Below are 21,166 nucleotides of genomic sequence, written 5' to 3' on the forward strand. Positions count from 1 at the left end.
GCACAAGCCTGTCTGGGCTCTGAGTTCTGACCATTTTATGCAAAACCAGAGCAAAAGTAGTTCCAGGCAGGTCTTCAGTTTGCATTTCAATTGTACTTCTTCCGCACTTCCTTCTGGGATCTTGAAGAAAGTCTTAGCTGCTAAAGTATTGCTAAGCCATCTGAGTGCTTGAGCAAAATAAAGAAGTAAATTCGTTTTCCAAAATGATTATTCTTTTAAGTTTCCCTGAAGCAAAAGAAAACCTAAACACTTCCAATATGTGTGCACACAGTCACACATGGACACAAAGAATTTGTTTGGAGCAAAACCAAACAAATCTTTCATTCACATTAATGCAGAATGTATTCATCATGTGGAAGATCCTAGCATTTTGACAAGAATTTTGAATCTAAAGTAATTACATTTTTATAGCTAGTGTGGTCATGACTAGTACCCAACCTCAAATTCCTCTTATTTTTGGAGGAACAGCTGATGTTTATGCAGTTAAATGTCCTCTGACTGTCAGTGTTGTTTAGCTTCTACCCTCATACGTGTCCAGGTGCTGTCAGGGGTGTGGGAGGGCATGTGTGTGTGTGTTAATCGCTCTGTCAAATGGGGCAAGTGCTGAATGCTTGCAAGGGATTTGCTGCTCCTTGGCACTCTGGACCCGACTTTTAATGCAAATCCTCGTATGCAAATGGCAGCATACAGCACGCAGCCTTAACGGTCTTAAGGTTGTTTGCAAAGCTAAAGGGGACTTGCTGTGCAGGTGCCCAGAGTACTGTGATAGGGTGGTTTCTGCTTTGTCTCTCAGGAGCTGGATCTCGGTGGGGTTTGAACTGTTAGGCATCAGCTGGCACGGGTAGATACTGTCTAGAGGGATGCAAGGTTTGGCCCTGGGAGCTGCAAAGTGGCTTCTGCCAAGTGCAGAGCTCAGCCCGGCAGACGTGTGCTGAGAGCCTGAAAGACCTAGGGATGAATGTAGGGCCAAATTTGGGCTCTCATTGACCAAAGGCTGAAGTATCTGCAGCTGTGGCTGGAGCATATTTATCCCCGTGCAAGTCAGCCGAAGCACATACTCACTGCGGTTTCTCCCGAGCGTGTGAGGAGCGGCTGGGATCCCGAGCACCTCCTGCTCCCACCCTCTCCCTTTCCTCCGCCTCTCCTGGCCGTGGCTTTCTGCCATGGGTGCTCACAGCCCTGCTCTGCAACTTCTCTGTCCCAAGGGTTCAACCTTGCCGTGGTTAAACTGGCTCAGCTGGGGACACAGACGGTGGAGCACTGTTATCTGCTGGCCACAGTGGAGGAGAACACTGACCTTAATGGCATCTCTGAGGGCTATCCAGTCAGAGAGGGTAGCCCTCGCTTCCGAAACAGAAAGATGTATGCTGTTTGGGTTGTGCCATGGGGAAAGCTTCACGTTACCGGTAGTGCTGGCAACGCTGGGACTGCAGGTAGTGTTTCTGGCAGAGCTCTTGCAGAAATATTCCTGACAGAGCAGCTCCTCGGGCAGCGCGGTCCTCTCCATGGAGAAGCAGTAGCTCACCACGGCATCTACTGCCACCTCAAAGAGTATTTGCCCAGCTTAGCACTACAAATTAAATGTAACTGGGCGCCGCACGACGTTTCCCCACGTATTTGCTTTCTCCAGTGAGTGTTTGCCGTGCCGGCACCACGTAGCTCCGGTGCTTGTCTTTCATAAGTACGTTTGGTTGCAAAGGCTTACATGGCAAATCTGTGGCCTTCACAAGTGGCTGCTTTTTTGGGCGCTCGTGATCATTCCTCCACTGTGGGGATAAGAGGGTGGTTTAGACTTGCTGTCACCCCCGACACCGGGACGCCTTGATGTAGCAGATGGGGACACCAGGGCTGGGGGAGAAGCATGCCAGGCGCAGCAGAAATGGGGGATGGCCTTGGGATTAGCTTGCTGAAGCATCTGGTTTCTAGTCCCACGTCCAAACTCTCTTTGTATCTCCAGCACATTTTCAGTAGACCCTTGGGCCGTAAGTCAGAAGTGAAGACAAGGCTGTTTTATTTTTGAGGTGGGATGATTGGGCAGTGCAGACAGTTTTGCTCCCTGGCTTGCGGCCCCCGTGTCAGCTGCCCCTTACCATGCCTGATGGGCACCAGGCAGTCCCAGCCTCACCGCCTGGCCCTTACCCTCCATTGTCACTGACCTGCTTTCTGTTGTTTTTCAGGAATATCTTCCAGGCTCCCCGAAATCATGTCAATAGGATCACATTCATTCTCTCCAGGAGGCCCTAATGGGATTATTAGAAGCCAGTCCTTCGCTGGCTTCAGCGGGCTTCAGGAGAGACGCTCCAGGCAAGTGTCGTGCTCCCTAAGGGGACTTCCCAAATCAGGCCCTAAGGGAGGGTGAAGGTGGAAGAGAGGCGAGAGAGGACTGCCTTCTCTCTGATTGCAGAGTAAAGTCTTCCAGGCTAAAATCTCTCTACATATTTTTTGTATAATTAAGCTGTTGCCCTCTGCCTTAGCTACCAAGTGCATGTTTGCCTCTCCCCCGTTAATGCAGATCTTCCTCACGTGCCTTAGAGCTGTGAGAGAATCTCGGAGAATCATTTTAAACGCAGTGATCGTTTCAACATGTGAAATGCGCAGGAACATGATATACTTCCCACCGCCCCCAATTTAAGACCGTTGCTACGTAAAAGGCAGTTTTCTCAGTGCCACGCCGCTATGAATTCAAAACAACACCGTTTCCTTTGCGGGGCTGCTTTCATCTCCTGCTGGAAACTGCAGAGCCTTTCCTTGCACCACCCTTTAGGTAGGACTTAGGGCTTTGAGTCAGGCACTTACCAAGTCAACCAGCTCCTGGTGCCCCCAGAGGCTACTTTACAATTACTTTTAATTTGTGTAAAGTCTTCGAGTGCTGGGCCACCAGTTAGCAATGGTGGTCCTCCTCGAGGAGGAACGGCAGGCAAAGGATCACCTCCCATCGCCAGCTCAAGTCAGTGATGGTTGTTAGATGCTGACCTACCCTCAGCAGAGTCACCAAAGAGGTGCCTCTGTGCAGCACAACTATCCTCCCGTTGCCGTACGGAGCCACCTACGGTCCGTGCTCAAGACCAGCAGCGTGATGCTGTCCTCCAGAGGTGCTCTTAACCAAGCCCAGATCTTCCTTAGGAGCCCCCAGGCTTTAGGCCTGAGATCATCTGAGCTCCCCTTTGTTTTTAGCACCTGGGTTTTGCTGTTTTTAGCTTAGAGCTTTTATGGCTGTGGCTGAGCAACGTGAAGCAGAACAGGCATGGTATAAAACAGAGAAACATCTGATGAGCCTCAGACTCAGCCCAGCGTTTCCAGACCAGCATTCGTATGTCAGCAAGGCAACTGGCACATCAAAAGCTGACAGCACGTTTCCCAGGCTGCTCAGACCTCTTAACCTGTAAACAAACGCGGTCCTTTAACTGGCAGGCACGGAAGCAGGTTCGTTTCTGCTAGCAGAGATAATATCAGAGAATTTCTTCAAGCTATGCTCCTTTGAGATCCTTATGATTTATAGGGGTTTCCTCCTCTTTAATGTTCATTTTGCAGGTGTAACTCCTTTATTGAAAATTCCTCTGCGCTCAAGAAGCCCCAAGCAAAGGTGAAGAAAATGCATAATCTGGGTCATAAAAACAGCACAACACCCAAAGAGCCCCAGCCTAAAAGGATGGAAGAGGTCTACCGAGCCCTGAAGAATGGCCTGGAGTAAGAGCCTTTATCCTGCTTGTTGATTGAACCTTTCTGTGACATTGTGGAGTCTAGAGAAACATATCAGAGGAACAGGGATCCTTAATCATAGGAGAGGAACATAACACCTCTTGGAGCCTGGACTGTAACAGTTAGCACCGGAAATATTTGTATGGGGAACGGGAATACAGGGGGCAGAATCCCATTTCCACTCAAATTGCTAGGAAAGCTCCCAAAGGCTGGGATTTCAACATGAGATTTTTTTTTTCTTCTAAATTTCCTAGAGTTCTATCAGAGGCTTGCATCGCCTTTAAGATAACGTCCCAGATGATAACGAGGCTTTTACCAGCCAGATACAAGGGCAGCGACTGGAAGGCTCCCGCCCATAAACTAAGCAGCAGATTAGCTTACTGGAAACTCATTGTTCAGCATAAGGAGAGCACCGAGCTCTTATACACAGTGAAATAAGTGGCTCCTATTTATTCCCAAAAAGGCAGTAGGGAGGTGCTTTTACGACAGATCAATGTAAATGAGTTTTTGTCTGAAAATGAATCCAATGAGGAAGGCCATTCGTCATGCAGATTTTCTTTTAGGATGGTCAGCAGCCAGCTTGGTATGTGCTGCAGAGCTCATGCGTCCCTTCTCTGGTTTGTGTTTACAGCGAGTATCTGGAAGTTCACCAGACAGAGCTGGATAAGTTGACCACTCAGTTGAAAGACATGAAAAGAAACTCACGCCTGGTACGTGTCACGCTTTTTCATCGTGTGGATGCACAGTAACCTTCTCGAGGTGCTCGAGCAGCTGGGGGTGGGAGCGGGATGCAGGGAATTTGCATTGATGCTCTTCTTCCCCTTCCATCCCTGATCTTGTTTGTGATTCCTATTGCCTGATAAACATTACTTTCTCGTGCTGCTGCGATGTTGCAAAATTAATCACAGTTTCATCTCCTCTGTTGCAGGGAGTCCTGTACGATTTAGATAAGGTACGTTGCCCTCTTTGACGCTGGTTTTGAAAGGAAGTGTTAGTATCTGTATGGCATGCGTAGCTGGCGTGGGAAGCCTCTCAGCTGGATCTACTAGCCAGGCCAGCGCCACTGAGGGAGAAGTTACCTGACAATTTGCATGTGCGAAGGAAGAAGTCCCGCTCCCCTCTTCTTCCCAGGGGCTCTGGTATTGCCTCGGCCAGCCAGCTGTGCTCACTAACCTGGCATCGAACTTACCCCATTGGCCCTTCCCTGGGGTCTGTCAAATTAAACTGGCTCTGGGACAGGCACGGGGAAGGAGGCAGACCCATGCCAGGGGAGGAGGGAAGCAGAGGAGCGAGACCTCCTATTTCTGTCAGCTGCCAGCCGCTAAATCCATCGCCTCGTGCCGGTGGGAGGCTGGCAGGGGCATGCCGGCGGTGGCTGTGGGAGCCGGGTCAAGCCCCGGCTCATCCCTGCTCCTGCCAGTTCTGGGAAAAGCTGAACAACTGAAAATGTTTTTTCCCGCAGGAAGATTTGCGTGAAACAAAAGGAAGGTTTTCAAAAACATTTCCCAGGCTGGCATTTTTTCAGTCAAAATGCCAAGCTTGGTTTTGCTGTCAAAAACAGTTTGCTGAAGAACAGAATGGATTTTGAAGCGCACAACCTGACCAACTTTAATACAAGTTTTCAAAGTACTCAAAGTATTGTATTTTGAGCTTAAAAAGCTCTGGGGGTATTTTGTTTTTTGGTTTTTTTTTTAAGAATTTAAACAACTAGGGAAATCCCATCAAAGAAAAACTCTTTTTTTTCTTCAAAAATATATTAGGTACAGAAGTCAGCGAGCTCCATTTTCAGCAGCACATAGTAAGGTGGAACAGCTGATTCCAGATTCATGGGCAACGAAACCCTGCATGTTTTAAGGAGGAATTTCTCAGCCTCATGGGGACCTAAAGACCCGAGTAGAGCTAGTGTGGCCGTGTCTTGCCGATTTATTTAAATGTGCCTCACCCTCTGCCTCTTCCTTTCCTTCAGCAAATCAAAGCGGTTGAAAGATACATGAGAAGGCTGGAGTTCCACATTAGCAAGGTAATGAGCACTCCTATCCTCTTTCTTCTGCATCTGCCCCTCTGTTATTAAGGAAACAAACCCTTGGGCTCCTGCTAGGTATTTTGTTTTTTGGTTTTTTTTTTAAGAATTTAAACAACTAGGGAAATCCCATCAAAGAAAAACTCTTTTTTTTCTTCAAAAATATATTAGGTACAGAAGTCAGCGAGCTCCATTTTCAGCAGCACATAGTAAGGTGGAACAGCTGATTCCAGATTCATGGGCAACGAAACCCTGCATGTTTTAAGGAGGAATTTCTCAGCCTCATGGGGACCTAAAGACCCGAGTAGAGCTAGTGTGGCCGTGTCTTGCCGATTTATTTAAATGTGCCTCACCCTCTGCCTCTTCCTTTCCTTCAGCAAATCAAAGCGGTTGAAAGATACATGAGAAGGCTGGAGTTCCACATTAGCAAGGTAATGAGCACTCCTATCCTCTTTCTTCTGCATCTGCCCCTCTGTTATTAAGGAAACAAACCCTTGGGCTCCTGCTACGCCTCTGCTCCAGGGAGGCTGCCTTGACGAAGCCTCTCCCAGATTTGGTATTTTTATGGAGATGGGCTGGTGGTCAGAGCCAAAGAAAGGGTTTGTAGCCCCTGAGGTCGAGCCGTTCCCCAAGACACTCCCGCTCGCTTTTAGGTAGAGAGAGAACATCGGGTCAGGCACTTGCTGGGAAAGATCTATCTCATAGCATGCTTACTGTTAAACTATAGGTAGAAAGGCAACTGCATCTGAAAGTAATTTAATTCAGCAGTTGTCTCTACTGTACGCAGCAACTAGATTGGATTTATTCCTGGGTTTCACTGCTAACGCTTTTGCTGCATGGTCTGGGGCCCACATCCACTTGATGACACTGGTGAGAATGTGCAGTAGAGGTGCTTGTGATTTATACTAATACATTTTAGAGCTGGACAAAATCCATGGTGTGTGTTGTCTTAGTTATAAACATATCTGCTAGCGATTAGTTGCTTTTCTGAGCCTGACAAAAGAATGAGTTATTTTTGACGGATGAAATGTCTTTTGAGAGTCATTTGAAAAGCGTTCGCGCAGCTTGAAGTGCTCCAATTATGACAACACATCCAAACCTTTTAATTTCAGTTTTCTCTTACTCTTTGAACTGAAAAAATAAAAAAAAATCATAAGGCGATAGACTGAAATTTTGTTCCCCAAACCACCTTCTCTCTTGCTGGCAACATGAATGGCAAAATTAGTGCTTAAAGTACATTTCCATTCAAGTCCTTCCCACTGCAGCCTGCTCAGAGCTAATGGTTTCTGGGATTATAATAGGACTGAAAAGCACCAAACGCAAGAGGTAATGCTGGTCAGTATTACTCAAGCTTGCCGAGTACATTAGTTCACTTTAGGTAACCCACAGCAACAGAGACAAAAGGAACCGAGCTGTGCTGCGTTAAAGCTTACAGCCTTGGGCAGGTAAAGAAACATTTTTGTTTCTAATGATAGAGAAGCTATTTTTCAGCTGTGCCTAACCAGGGCAGCAGCGATGCCTTCTGCTGCCCACCCACCACAGGAAGCAGAGCGAGGAAAACGGGGTGCCCAGCAGCAGACCCCACGTATTTAGGGGGGCAGATGAGCATGCCCTAGCTGTGGTTGCATGGTCAGGAACAGGACATCAACCTTGGGTTAACTCTCCACCCTGATGGCAGAAGTAAATACCAAGTAACATCTATTTATAGTAGATGTCTTTAGCTTGCTGACTTGCAAGAGAAATAGGAGTGGATATGACTCCAAGAAGCTTTTTTTGTAACTTTGAAATGGCAAAATGTTGCCTGTGCCTCCATGTCTCTTTTGCTGAACTCTTTCACTTTGCAAAGCAGTCCCTGTTTTGGTTCGAGATCCCTCAAGTCAGGGGCTTCAGCCATCGGGAATCCAAGCTGGCCTTGTAAAAGTCAACCTAAAGCTTTGAAGCTGTCAGGAAGACCAGTCCTGTTCCAAACAAATAGGCAACAGCACTTTTTGTTAGAGGTTAAGCAGGCTTGGAAAATAGTATTTGGAACACACCTGGATCGTCACATCAGGCTCATCTGTAATGCAGCAACAGAGAGTTGTAGACTGAGGAAGCCAAGGCAATGGATGTTTTCATAGAGAGAAATTCTGCTGTGAAAAATCCTCTACTGAGCAACAAGCTCCGTGGGGCACAGGGCGATTGCTTGATGTCAGAGACAACAAAGGAAAGAACTTGTTGTAGGTCCTATCTTAGCACTAACATCAGAAGCAGAAAGAAGAGACAGCTGCTTCTTTTCCTTTCCTTCTCTTCATCCTGACAAAGTCACATCAGAAAACCTAGATCTCCTGTATCTGGCAGATTAAATTTATATAAATATATATCACTATATATAGCTGAGAGATATACATACATACATATATACATACACAATCATAACGGTAGGGCAGGCCTGTTTTTATATATACCCACATATATATATCAGCTATACCATTGTAGACTCCTACCAAACAGCTCAGATGGAGTAGATGTATACAGTCAGTGCAGGGATTAGAGGGAAAAGGGAAACCAAAGCATGAGACATGTAAATCCATTGCACTCTGAAGCTAGATCCAGGTGAGCCTTTTAACAGTGTGTGACTAGGTTTTGCAAAACTTCCAGAGTGCTTACGAAATATTGGGTGCCTAAGGCTTGCCAAAGAAGTTTAAGATGACTAGGAAATTATGTGAATGCCTGGGGGGCTGAAGTTCAAAATACTTTCTTAATTGGACATCAGCTGTTTCTAAGCCTTTTACTTATGCTGATTCTGACTCCCAGTTTCTGATTGATGGGCCGTCAGAATTCAAAAAATCACTCCCTGCTTCCAATACTACCTATTAGTCAAATATTACAAATATACAAATATTACATATATTTTATGTATTATATTTATCATTTATTATATCATATATTTATATATTACATACATAAATATTACAACCCTCAACCCAGGGTTGGCATTAGCAATGCAGAAGACATTGCTGGCCCTGTTAAATGTGCCATTTAACGTAACCAGTCCCATTTGGCTGTGTGGCCGCTGCAGTTGCCTTGGAAAGAGCTCTTCCACACCGACAGATTTGAGAAGCTTGCTGCATTTCTGCCCTACCATTACGATTGTACATAGGCCAGACAGAGAGGAAAGGGAGTAGCAATGGTTAAAGGCATGCAGGGCAAGCAGGTGAACTGCTGGCAGCATCTAGTGGTGCTGTAATGAGATTTTTACAGTGGATGTTATTTTTATCTTGTGTTTCTTTTTCAGACTGTAACAGTGTCACAGCTTCATTTGCTCAGCCCCTCCACTGAATCTAACAGTTTGGCTGAGTTTTCCTTGTAATGCAAATTACTTCAGTGTTTGTTGGTTTTATTTTCTTGGATTTTCTAGGTTTTTTTCAATACACCTTCCTTGTTCCCACTAGGTGGATGAGCTTTATGAAGCCTACTGTATCCAAAGACGTCTCTGTGATGGTGCCAGCAAAATGAAGCAAGCCTTTGCAATGTCTCCTGCCAGCAAAGCAGCTCGAGAGAGTTTAACTGAAATCAACAGGAGTTACAAGGAGTACACAGAGGTACATCCTCATCAGTTTAGTCTTTTCACTCTCACGCTGTTCGAAGGCCATGAGAACTTTGCCACTGATTGCAGGGAGAATGTCATCCAGATAAAAAAAATCAAAAGCAAATTCAGCAAAGAAGAATTACTGTTTATTTGTTTGCCTTCAGGTGAATTCCTGATGACTTACAAGGACAGGTTACATGGGCCCAAAGAGTTCCTTGAAAAAATAATGTTTATGCTCCATGAGGGGAGAGTTATACTCAGGAACCGTTGCACAAGAAAAAAGTGTAAATTTGCCCCGAACCTGCTTATACCCTAACCACCTCCTTCCCACCCACAGATTTTGGGATGGCAGGTTGGCTGGAACCCATGTGTATACAGACATCTGCTGCATCCTATCCTCTTTTACTTGCTGTGATCAACATCTATTTTATTAAACAGGCAGTAGATGAACAAAAGTCTAATAATGCTGCAAACATCGCAGCACACAAGCTGTGACAACCTTCCTAAATCTGAACTGGAGAGAGTCCGGTTCCTTTTTTTTTTTTTTTTTTTTTGCAGCCTTTTTTCCTTAATGTAGTCCACATTTCTTGAGAGATTAAATCATGCTGGGAGCCACTTTGGCATGGAGCTGCTGCTGGCACATGTCCTGGCTGGAGGGGACTGGGACAGTGACCAGGGTATGCTTCAAGGGCCACAACTGCCCGCTGCCAACGGGAGGATTAGAGCGCAACAGAAGAAGAGCATGGGGTTACATTCAGCTTCGGCGTGAGCAGGCATAGCTCAGCTGCCCTTTTTAGGGCCAGACCTAGCTAAACAGCAAGGATGGCTCTGGCAGATTGATTTATATTGCAAAATATCTTTCATTCCAAACAGAACTTAAAAAAAAAAAAAAGAAAAGAAAAAAAAGGCACAAAGATGGTTTGTCTGACCTCACTGTTCTCTTGTCCAACACAGAACATGTGTACCATAGAAGCAGAACTGGAAAACCTGTTGGGGGAATTTTGCATCAAGATGAAAGGTAATTGCCTTTTCGCCTTTCCCTTTTTTCTCCTAAACAGCGACAGTCGCTGTGCACGCTAGTGAGGGCATCGAGGACACACTAGTGTGACATGTATGTGCGATAAGTGTGGTTTTCCCCCACCACACCCACTGCTGAGCCTTCAAAACCCCTGCCCAGTGGAAAGGATGACAGAGCCAGGAACATCAAAGCTTAGAGAGTGACGTTCTGAGATGCTGCTGCTTGTTTTCAAGGCTAATTACCTCCCTCAAACACTCCTCCCGACGGCCAAAGCAATTCCATTTCGAAGGCTGCTGTACCTTTCGCCTCTATTTCCATAATCCTTTAAGACAACAACTGGGAATTTATGTGAATGCCCGTGGAGCTGAAGTTCAAACTACTTTCTTAATTTGATATCAGCTGTTCCAAAATCCTTTAGTATTGCCGATTCCGACTACTACTATTGTTGAACAAATGTAAAAAAGCAAAGAGCTGGGGGTAGCTTACCATTTAAACACCTCGATAACTCAGTGGTGGCATTCACCTTTCCGTTTTACTCCTTGTCTTTATGACAGGGGACTTTATGGGTTTGAATACAATGGAATCAGTTTTACTTGAAGCCTCAGTGGATCACCAGGTATTGGTAATGCTGTTGCCCCTTTAAGACTCAGTGTCTTAAAGAAGAGATTGTGGGGGGCATGTCTTTTTTGGATCTTCAATCACTGGCATGAAAACAGTTCTGTAACACAAAATCAGCATCTAAATATTCATGCACGCTTAATTCTTCACTTGAAGTCTTGCCATTTAAAAAATCCACAGTATTGCTGGTGGAGTTTTTAGAGCTCACAAATCTCATAGACTGTTTTTATTCTGCTTGCCTTGTCATGGTTGTGAGTTAGTTGTGTCCCGTGGTTGCACTGCATAAGACATGATCTAGCTTAGATTAAGTTAAAATAGTTACTTTGTGCTCCCTTATTAGAGAAAACAAGTGCAGCAGCTGTTAGAGTTCTCCTAGCTCCATCCCACAGCACCAAACCTCAGGTTTTAGAGCCTTCACTCTGCAGTACTGGAAAGGCAGGCAGAGACGCATAGATGTAAAGTTACAAGATGGACACACAGACACTGGGACAGATATTTCTGTACAAAAACCCACAGCAGAACTGCAGCGTGGACACGCTGAAGGAAACAGAGGGTCACGCAGTGTAGAAAGGGAATTGCATCAGGCCAGGTCCCTTGGAGCGTTTTCTTACTTGCTTGTAAATACAGGGCAACGCACAGCTCCTGACAGCAGGACATGTTGCAGAAGGTGTCACGGTGTCACAAATGGCAGGGCTGAAAAGGTCTGGCCCCTTCTCTTTTGTATGCCCAAATCCTCCAGCGAAGCTTAAGGGCTCTCCAGAAGGCAGGTGCTGCGCTCACATACAGGAGCAGAGCACAAACCACACACAACAGCTACTTCTGAACACAGTTCTCGGAACCTAAAGATTAGAACACAAAAATTAGAAAACAGCAAAGAAAAATGTCATATCATTAAATATTCTCTAACTGGTACATCTAAGATTTCTATCTAGATAGTTTTCTCTGGGAATAGGAATCCAATAAGCCAATCCAGACATTGCTATTGCTAAAGCTCCCAACAGCTCTAGCACAAAAGCCTACACATCATGCAGCAAGCTTCCCCCTTATGTTATCCTGCAGCATATCCAGCTAACTTTAGGATCTAATTTAAAATCAAAGCATTCCTCTCCCCAAAGCTTATCTGTTCCTAGCCATTCCAGTGAAAGTTATTTTTATTTTGTGCCCTCTGTCACTTCCACTGAAAGCAAGCCAACCTACACAGTGCTGTCAGGAAGCAGGGGACCCACACTGTGTTTTTATGACTGATACTTGGAAAAAAAAAAAAAAAAAGCCTAATCATTTTTCAGAATAAAAATAATAAACTTGCCAGCAGGCTTTGATTACTGCTCAGGATTAATCAGCTGTTGAAATTAAACAGGGAAACCTGGCATGGAAATTTGGAAGTTCCTGTATGGAATGTGCATGTCCTGTTATGATGTACAGGGAAGTGCTCCCGTACCTGTTGGAAGTGCCAGGACAGCAGGAGGTGGAACGCCCAGCCGTTGCACGCAGGGCGAGTGATACGCTGGCCTGACGCACAGGGGCTCCGCAACACCGAGCCCAGCACAAGCACCACAGTCCGCGTGTCCAGCATCCTCCACGTGAGCAGAGCTGCCCGTGCTGCATGAACTGATGCCTTCAGGTGGCCCTACTGACAAAGGACACCAGTGTGCTGCCTCCTTACCACAGCCACGTAATGGCCCTATCCCCTAATTACTTACGCTGAAGCCCCAGGGGCAACCTCCCATCCCATCTGCATTACGAGCCCAGGACAGTGCTTTTAGGAAGGCACAACATCTGAAATGGTATGATAGAGCCATTGGCTCCTGCCATACATTTAGGCCCTAAGTGCCATGCAGTTACTAATCAGGTCAGCCCTTTTTTCATCAGGCTGAAGAGACTTGACCAGCACCTACTGCTGCAGGAGCTCAGTTCCAGGTTCACCTCTCCTGCCTCTTCCTTCTGTCCCTCTGCCCAAACCAGTGTCTGGTTGGGCCAGTCACGGCTCACAGGCCTCGGACTCCAGACAACGTCCATGTGGAGTTTTAAGCTGCCTTTTCCCCCCCTCCCACCCAACCCACTGAGCAAAGAAAAGACCTTTTATTTTCCTCAGATACTTTCAGTGATGTCCCAGCAGAGATCAAATTCACTTATAAAAGCATGCCTGGGGAGAGAGAAGCAGCAGTGGAGTGCTAGTAAGCTTAAATTATTTATAAACAGTAAATAAATTAGAAAAGAATTGGTAATACGATCTCTGCCCAAGGGACTCTCTATTCTGCTAAACAGTAGGATGAGCGAAGAAAACTCTGTTCTGGTCAAAGAAATAGAGGAGGATCAGCAGATACCAGGGACAGGCCATGACTGCGTGCAGGGGTCTAGTTGCTCCCACAGTCCATCTAGGACTAATTCAGCCCAGTAAATAAAACCAACATTAGGGTTCATCTTACTTGCCTTGATCTTAATACAACTATATATATGTTCATCCATGGCATTTTAGGATAAAGGCAGCCCAAAAATCCTGGAAAGTTTGTTTTCATTCTTTTCTCTGCCACAGGCTTTGTATGTGTCCTCAGACTGCTTTCTCTGGGCATTACAACACTAGAGGCATAGTTTTAGGCTTACCCAGGCAAAGCTGAGTAAATTTTTATACTAAAACAAGTGCAATAGCTAACTACTGAGGAGATCTGTCAGAAAGGAGAGGTTCCCTTTACGGAAGCAGAGGATTAGATTAGTGAAAATCAACCAGTTACATCTGGTAGCAGAACAGGTCACAAGGAGAGGAATGGTAATGTCCTTGGGATTTCAGGATGGTCATAAGCCTCAGGAAGCCTTCCGTTTCATATGCACAGTGTCAATATAGAAATAGCATCATCATGTCCTACATTTAATTTTTAATTTTAATTTTTTTTTTAATTAAACGTATACCACAAGTGCTTTGCTGCACTACTTCTCCCCCTCCGGGGAAAGAAAGGATAAATCTCATATTACAAGTGTCAGTCATGTTCTGTGATGTACTTACTATTGAAAGGTACTCAGATCGTATGGGAATGATAATGTTATGGAAACGCCAAACAGAAGGAGCCCCTCTTGTGTTTCTATTAAGATGTACTAAAAAGGAATCTGTTAAAATGTGTAGCTCAGTCTGATTAGTGCTGAGCAGCAAGCAGTACATGGTAATCAGCAGCTCGCCTACGCATCATGATAGTAAGGGTGCTAAGCTTGGTTTCTGAAGCCAGATGATGTCAGGAAGCTGTTTCTTCTTTTTCTATAATTACTATAGAATAATTGGAGCTGTTGTAGGAAAAAAAGCTGTAAAGTGCAAATCTTTGATATGCAAGAAACCACAACCCAATGAATTGTATACCCAAAAAAAAGAAAAGAAAGAGCAAGAAGATTAATATGGGGGGGTGGTGGTATTAGTCTTGGTTTGGAGGGCATTAAGGCAGCAGTAAGAGGGGGGTTAAAAACACCTCCCGGCTGTGCGGGCTGTGGGGGGGCTGCTGCCCTCTCCTTTGCAATCGCGGTGGCCATGGGCACCCTGCCGCCGGGCACCCCTGCGCTCAGGGCCCAGGCCCTCCCACAGCCCCTCCGTGTCTTTCCTTCTCAGGTCTGGCTGGCTTCGCTCGGCTCTGCCCGGGAGACCAATACGAGGTACGTCCACCTTCGTTCATGGTTTATTTAATAGCAAAACAATCAAAAGGAAGGTAGATTTCTGCTGCTTTTTACATCGTGATGAATAAAACCTTTTCGCATCAGAACCCCAAAAAACAGCTATTATTTTTCCTGTATATACTCTAAAAAATATTGTAGTTGTCTTTTTGTCTGCCTTTGTCAGGGCACCTGTCAGAAGATCTGAAAATTATATTTGGAGCACTGGATGATGGCTATTTGAAGAACTACAAGCCGTCTGGGGTTTTTTTAACTTTTAAAAATCTTATTAGTGACAAACATTTCTAATTCCTCTGGAAAAAAACACGTGCCCCATCCCATGCACACAGAGCAAATTGAATACATCCTTGCAAGCATCTTTTTACCAGATGCTTAGGCTTTACTTTTTCATAAAGAAGACACAGAATAACCGTTTCTTGAGACCCTGATGTTACCTGCTCTGAGGCTGTGCCAGGATCTCCGGTCAGTGCAGTGTTCCAGTGGAGAACATCAAGAGCAGCTTAATTAGAGACGGATTAAAAGAAAAGCCTCCAGCTCTGTCAAGAACAGAGCTAACCCTGCAAGAAATTTGCAGCGGCTTGGTAACGGATCCCCCCAACCTGTACTTCCCAGCTGTCTTGATCATCAGTTCATTTGTTCCCACTCTCGTTGCCCGTGACAAACCTCCACTGCCACTCCCACGCCTGCAGGCAGCGTGTGCTGCCTCTGTGGGGCTGATGAGTTGGTTCAGGTCTGTCCCGGCCAGTCCCGCAGCCCGAAATGGGCTTGCTGCTGTTACTGCTTCAGATTGTCCTGCTGCACCGTGGGTCTCATTCATTTCCATCACCAGCCAGGCGAAGTCTCGCCGCTGGAGAGGCCTCTGATGGGGGATGGCCAAAAGCTCAGGTACCCTCTCACCTGCCTGGGAAGACAACAGATCCCGCAAGCTGTAGATGTTAGGAAAGGCCATGGGGGCTTTCATCCTGCCCTCCCAAATCTCCCCCCCACCCTGTGCCACTTTCCTTGTGAATAGAGTTAAAACTCCTGCAGCTTTTTTGCTGGTTACATGAAGGTGAAAGCTGGGTGAGGGGTACATTGGGAGAGCTGAGAGGCAGAGATCCTGCAGGAGAGACCTTTTCCTTTTGGCTCGATGGGAGGCAGGAGTGCAGCACCTACACAGCTAACTCTTCCAACCTTTTTCAGACCCTTTCGCCAATTCTGTTTCTGATTTTTGTGCATTGTGAGAGCAGATTTCTCAAGAAAATGAGAGGATTTTTCTTTTTCAGATTTTCATGCGTTACGGTCGCCAGCGATGGAAACTGAAAGGCAAAATAGAAGTGAATGGCAAGCAGAGCTGGGATGGAGAAGAAATGGTTTTTCTCCCTCTCATTGTTGGACTGATCTCCATTAAGGTACACATTCCAACTCCTTTGCCTAGAAGTAAAGCAGGAGTCAAGAAGCTGCCTTCTTGTGTACCATCACAAAAACGCAGCAGCAGACTATTCATCTCTTTGGAAACAAGCAATCATTAGTATTTCCAACACGCCCACTAGAGTGAAGTGCTATAGTGTCGTCCAATCTAGATGCTACGGAACTGTAATCAGCTTGGGAGAGGTTGTCCTAACTCTCCCCAGACTGGTGTCACAGCCCCACTAACACGACCCTTGGCTCACATCACTCTCCAGCAACTCAAATTATTTGCACCAAAGCAAGGGAACACTGGAAACCTGTTTGCTCACAGCATTCAGGAAAACAACAACAACAACAAACCCGAAACCGAAAAATCCCACTACTGATGAGTTTGTTAATGCTGCTCAGATAAGAGAGCAGCATCTGTTGATCTGGAGAAATACACAGGTCTCTCATTTGAACACACACAGGGCCAGCTGGGCATAAGGTAGAACAGTCCCATCCCACCACCCTGCTCAGTACAGCAGAGCTACAGTGTGAGGTACCAGCGCTGTGAGGTTTCTGCTCACAGTGAGATGGAGGCCTGTAGGAAAACCACTCCAACTTTTCAGCAGCTTCCTAGAGCACAGCAGTTCCCAAAATTTCTTAATGCCTGCAAGCTTCTGCTTTCCTCTGACTCTATGCTCCATTCCCCAGGAAAAGAGCAACTTTTGCAACTCCTAGCAGTCAGCAGCGACTTTTCCTCCCAGACTGGAGTCTTTCCACCACTGCTTCATTGCCTCATTGCCCCAGGTCTCCCCACACAGTTTTCTGCTGGCTGAAGGTCCACATGCTCATGTGCTTTCCTTCCAACAAACCTCCAGCCTAGAAATACCCATCCCCTGATCCCTGTCTAGAAATTACTGCCAATAATTATACCAGGTGTCCCTGCTTAGGCAGCTTAAACAGAGGAGTGTCTCGAAAGTCTCATGGGAAATGTCCTACTTAGACACTACAAAACCTTCATGAAAAAAAATGCATGCAATTACAAAACCACCAACAAAATAATTCCAAACAGTAGGTTTTCATAGACAGTCAAGTTGTGACACAAGGCGAGTCACTCTCCTCAATCTAACACCACAGTTTTAAGGTGGAATTTTAGGAGAGAACCCTTTCTTGTAGTACACAAGAGCTACAAATGAGAGTCCCAGTCCTATTAAGGTTAATGTGTATATTCTTACCCTTTTTTGGGCTCTCTCCAAAGACTTTCACATAGAAGGTTCAAGAACTGACTTCGAAGCAAATAGCCAATGTTTCTTTGCATATTGGAGCTGCATATATAACTGTTACTCTGAATTTTCGGGCAGATACATATATAAGTATGAATAGTGCTCTACTCTACTCTTACTATAAAAGCATATGGACTGTGGAAGTCCTCACCAAAGACCATCATAGGTGCAAACAGTTGCTTGGCTTCAGAGTTACAGGAGACAAATACACAGGAGAGAGCTCCCTTGGGAATTACTAAGTAGACCAGCTACATCAGGAGATTGCCTGTCATGAAAATTGTCAGTTGCTGAGAGGGTATTAGATGGGAAAACTTCTAATATGCTCTCCCTGTTCTTACTCTTCCCTTGGGCTCTGCTCATGGTCATTGCAAAAGACCAAATACCAAGGCTGGACAGCCCCTTGGTCTGAGCCAGTATGGTTGTTCTCTTCTGACACTATAAAAACATAAAAAAAAAAACCATAGAAGCATGATCACATGCAACTACACATCTATTTAAAAAAAAAAAGTCTCATTTTTCCCCTAAGTAACAAAGATGCAACAAATACAGTCATATTTTGGAAGCCTTTTAGCAAGGGATCCAGGCCAGAAAATCAAAACCATTGCTTTGTAATGAAGAATTGCAATGCTGTGTGTGGTCCTAGGTATCTTGTTCTTGTCTCATACAGGTCACAGAAGTTAAAGGACTTGCTACTCATATCCTTGTGGGAAGTGTTACCTGTGAAACAAAAGACCTGTTTGCAGCTCGGCCTCAGGTGGTTGCAGTAGACATTAATGACCTTGGCACAATAAAGCTGAACCTTGAAATCACCTGGTAGTAAGTAGAGCTGGCTGGTGGGTTACTGGGTCAAGTGGTTGTAAAAATTCAACCAAAGAGAAAATGTCCATGTGGTCTCTTCTATCCTTTTTGCTCCCTGGCAGATGGGGAGGGAATTGTGGCCCAGATTTGGGAGATGAAAAATATCATGGTCAGACACAGGTTCCTTGTGTTACCTGTGGCACATGGGTTTGTGCCTAGGTTCTTACTTGTGCCTGGTTTGGGCTGTTACAGTAGGTGTGCTGAGTACTGAGGTTACGAGGCATGTCAAACAGATAGGGATGAGAGATCACAGAATTGCCTAAAGAGTATACTTCTTCCCCAGCCTCAAGAAAGGGGCATAATTGAGTCCTCATATATTCATGAAAATGTTTTAACATTAGTGTAAAAGTTCATTGGGGTTGCTCTGGATTTATGCTAGTGTAGCCAAGTTCAGAAGTTGTCCCATTTTTAAAAGCTGGCTTTTAAGGGCTTCATACACCCCGAGGGTGGTGGGAAGTCTAGCATTGTCCATTGTAGATGTGGTGCTTAGGGACATAGTTTAGCAGTGGACTTGACTGTTAGGTTTACGGATCTCGAGTGCCTTTTCCAACCTAAATGATTCTATGATTCTATCTGCATGGGTCAGCATGGGTAAGTTGATGGTGTTAGGATTCAAACCCAATTCTCACAGCACTTGAATAAAATTGGTAACTGTCATTTCTAAAGAAGCATTGATGCTTTTATCTTTTACAGTCATGTATGCTGTTTCTTGTAATGCAATAAACATGAAGCCAACAATAACAACTACTGGTTTCCTTTATAATGCAGCAGCTCTATTAATAGTAGAGCACCTATCTCATTAGTATGTGTGACACTCGTCAGCTCAAATCCAAGAATACTTCATGTGAGAAGAATAACATCAGACTAGGCTACATAAATGATTTCTGAGAGTGGAATACTTCTATCAGAACTGAAAACCACACTTCTGGGCCTGCTGTCTAATTAACAACATTTTCTTTTAAACACATCAGTTAAAAAACTTGCTGCTTATGGGTTTTGATGTGCTAATAAACCACTTTTTCAAAAATCCTTTCCATGGACCTGAAATTCCTTCTTGCTCAGCCTAACAACCATTTTTTTTCCTGCCTGTGTGTCCATAGTCCCTTTGATGTGGAAGACTTGACCCCATCCACTGGAAATGTGAGCAAGGCATCTGCTCTCCAGAGGAGAATGTCCATGTACAGCCAAGGCACTCCCGAAACGCCAACCTTCAAGGACCGCTCATTCTTTGTAAGCTCTGTTCAGATTCATGTTTATGTAATGAGAAGCCCGAGAGCAGTTCCAACACTGCGAATGCTTCATTGCTTTACTCGTCTAAGCTTTTTTCCCTGATTCCAGCAGGTTACCCTTACAAACACTTACAAAGCAAGTGCATTTGTCACTGGTAATCCTAAAAGAAGGTGACTATGATCCTGGCATCTTTGGAACTAGGTGGCCAGTTACTGCATACCGATTCTTCTTGTCTGACTGCTGTAATACTTGAATAATCTTTATAAGATGTGTGTTCATTTTGTAACAGTAACAATCATTATAGCACTAGTATTTTTAACGTATCCCATGGTAAAATTTGCCCCTGTACCGAAGATACGCACAGGGTGCTCCTACATTTTGCATGAATCAAATTCTGAATGCTTAATCAGGACTGTGTATTAAGCTGAACAGGGGCCATCTGTACAGATGGGAATTTTACAAGTGCTGCATCCCATGCCTGTAATTGAGTACTCTGCTACAAAGCCTTTGTTTCACTTGCCCTTCCTCACACCCTCTTTGCTTTAACTGTTGAAGAAATGGCTGCATCCCCTGCAAGACAGGCCAAAGTTGACAATCTTAGATGCTCTGCAAGACACTTTCTTTGACAAGCTTCGCCGCAGTTGCTCTTTTAGTGACCTGCCATCGCTCAGGCTAAGCCCAAAAGCAGGGCTAGAGCTTTATGTGAGTCCTGGTTTTTGTTTCGTGAAGGATTTTTTCAGTCCCCATGTGGCATCTCCATTCCCACGCATGCTTCACGTGTTGCTCTCTGCTGCAACTCACTTATTTTGCTGACTGATTAGAGGGGAGAACGTGACTGTAAGCCCATGCTGCTTGCATTAAATCAAAGTTCCTCTTGGTTTCTACAGAGATAATGATTAGAAGCCAGCTATCTGTGGGTGGAGAGCAGGGCAGGAATACAAGCCAACATGGTGTTTTTAAAAATTGCATGCTACACTGATTGATGTTACACATTTGCCTAGTAACATGACTTTCAGATGCTAAAAGCACACCCATGTTGGGGAAAAGAAGAAATGAACCTTTGAATGTAATTATGTTTAGGGAAAAAAGCTGCTGGGGAAAAAAGATGCAAGTTTTGGACACTTTAACCTTGTTCACCTTACCAATGTGTGAATGCCTACAGTTCTTTCCAGCAAATTGTCAGCAAAATAGTAGTTGCCTTTCATCTGTGCTGTGCATTTCCATGAGTTTGCCACATAACAAAGCAAGATTTGTGGGTCAGATAGTCAGGTTGTGACCCCTGCAGTGATTTTTCCCCATAGGTCAGTCCGAAAGACGAACATAAGTATATGCGGTGATAATTTTGGGGTCTGTATACGCTGGGTTTTTTCCTCAATAAGCAGTGTCCTGGTCAATACACACCACACAAATTCTGTTTCCTTTCAGAAGAAACTCATGTTGAACATGACTCCTGTGTAGCATGTTCAACAATTTTTAGAGATATCTATGCCACATGCAGAACATACTTTTAACAGAAAAGTAATAGAGCAATAATATTGTGGTTAAGGTGCTATGACACTAAAGAAACTTTTGAAGAAACCTGTTTTACACTTTAGGGATTGCCATTTTACAAGTCAGAAAATAAATACAACAGAAATCTATAGTGGATACAAAAATGCAGCCAAGGTAGCTTAAGTACAACCCGTTAAAATGAAGTATCCTGCAGGCACTGGAGCAGTGCAGTGGAAAAGCTGTCTGAGGGAATCTGGTAAGTTGAGCAGTATTCGGGTCTCTGTTCTGGGACTCACTTCCTAGAGCTCTCAGCTTACCAGAGAGATGCTGAGCCCAAGTTTTCAAGCAGTTTTCCTGCT

General features: G+C 44.9%; 1 protein-coding gene across 3 annotated transcripts in view; it reads left to right on the forward strand.

Annotated features, from left to right (window-relative positions):
* Nucleotides 1–2,182: 2,182 nt before the first annotated feature.
* The window catches only part of FAM65B (family with sequence similarity 65, member B), a 36,131-nt gene continuing 17,147 nt past the window's right edge, over nt 2,183–21,166 (forward strand). Inside the window, exons 1-12 of one of the 3 annotated variants that reach the window (XM_010295816.1) lie at nt 2,184–2,304; nt 3,532–3,687; nt 4,331–4,409; nt 4,628–4,651; nt 5,666–5,719; nt 9,151–9,300; nt 10,242–10,305; nt 14,510–14,553; nt 15,837–15,962; nt 17,896–18,044; nt 19,187–19,316; nt 19,872–20,018. In XM_010295816.1, the coding sequence (XP_010294118.1) occupies nt 2,204–2,304; nt 3,532–3,687; nt 4,331–4,409; nt 4,628–4,651; nt 5,666–5,719; nt 9,151–9,300; nt 10,242–10,305; nt 14,510–14,553; nt 15,837–15,962; nt 17,896–18,044; nt 19,187–19,316; nt 19,872–20,018 (1,224 nt within the window). In that variant the 5' untranslated portion in view covers nt 2,184–2,203. Of the gene's footprint in view, nt 2,305–3,531; nt 3,688–4,330; nt 4,410–4,627; nt 4,652–5,665; nt 5,720–9,150; nt 9,301–10,241; nt 10,306–14,509; nt 14,554–15,836; nt 15,963–17,895; nt 18,045–19,186; nt 19,317–19,871; nt 20,019–21,166 lie in introns of all 3 variants that reach the window. The other 2 variants (XM_010295818.1, XM_010295817.1) reach the window with 2 other exon arrangements.

Source organism: Phaethon lepturus, unplaced genomic scaffold (assembly GCF_000687285.1).
Source record: "Phaethon lepturus isolate BGI_N335 unplaced genomic scaffold, ASM68728v1 scaffold12171, whole genome shotgun sequence".
Taxonomy (NCBI): Eukaryota; Metazoa; Chordata; class Aves; order Phaethontiformes; family Phaethontidae; genus Phaethon; species Phaethon lepturus.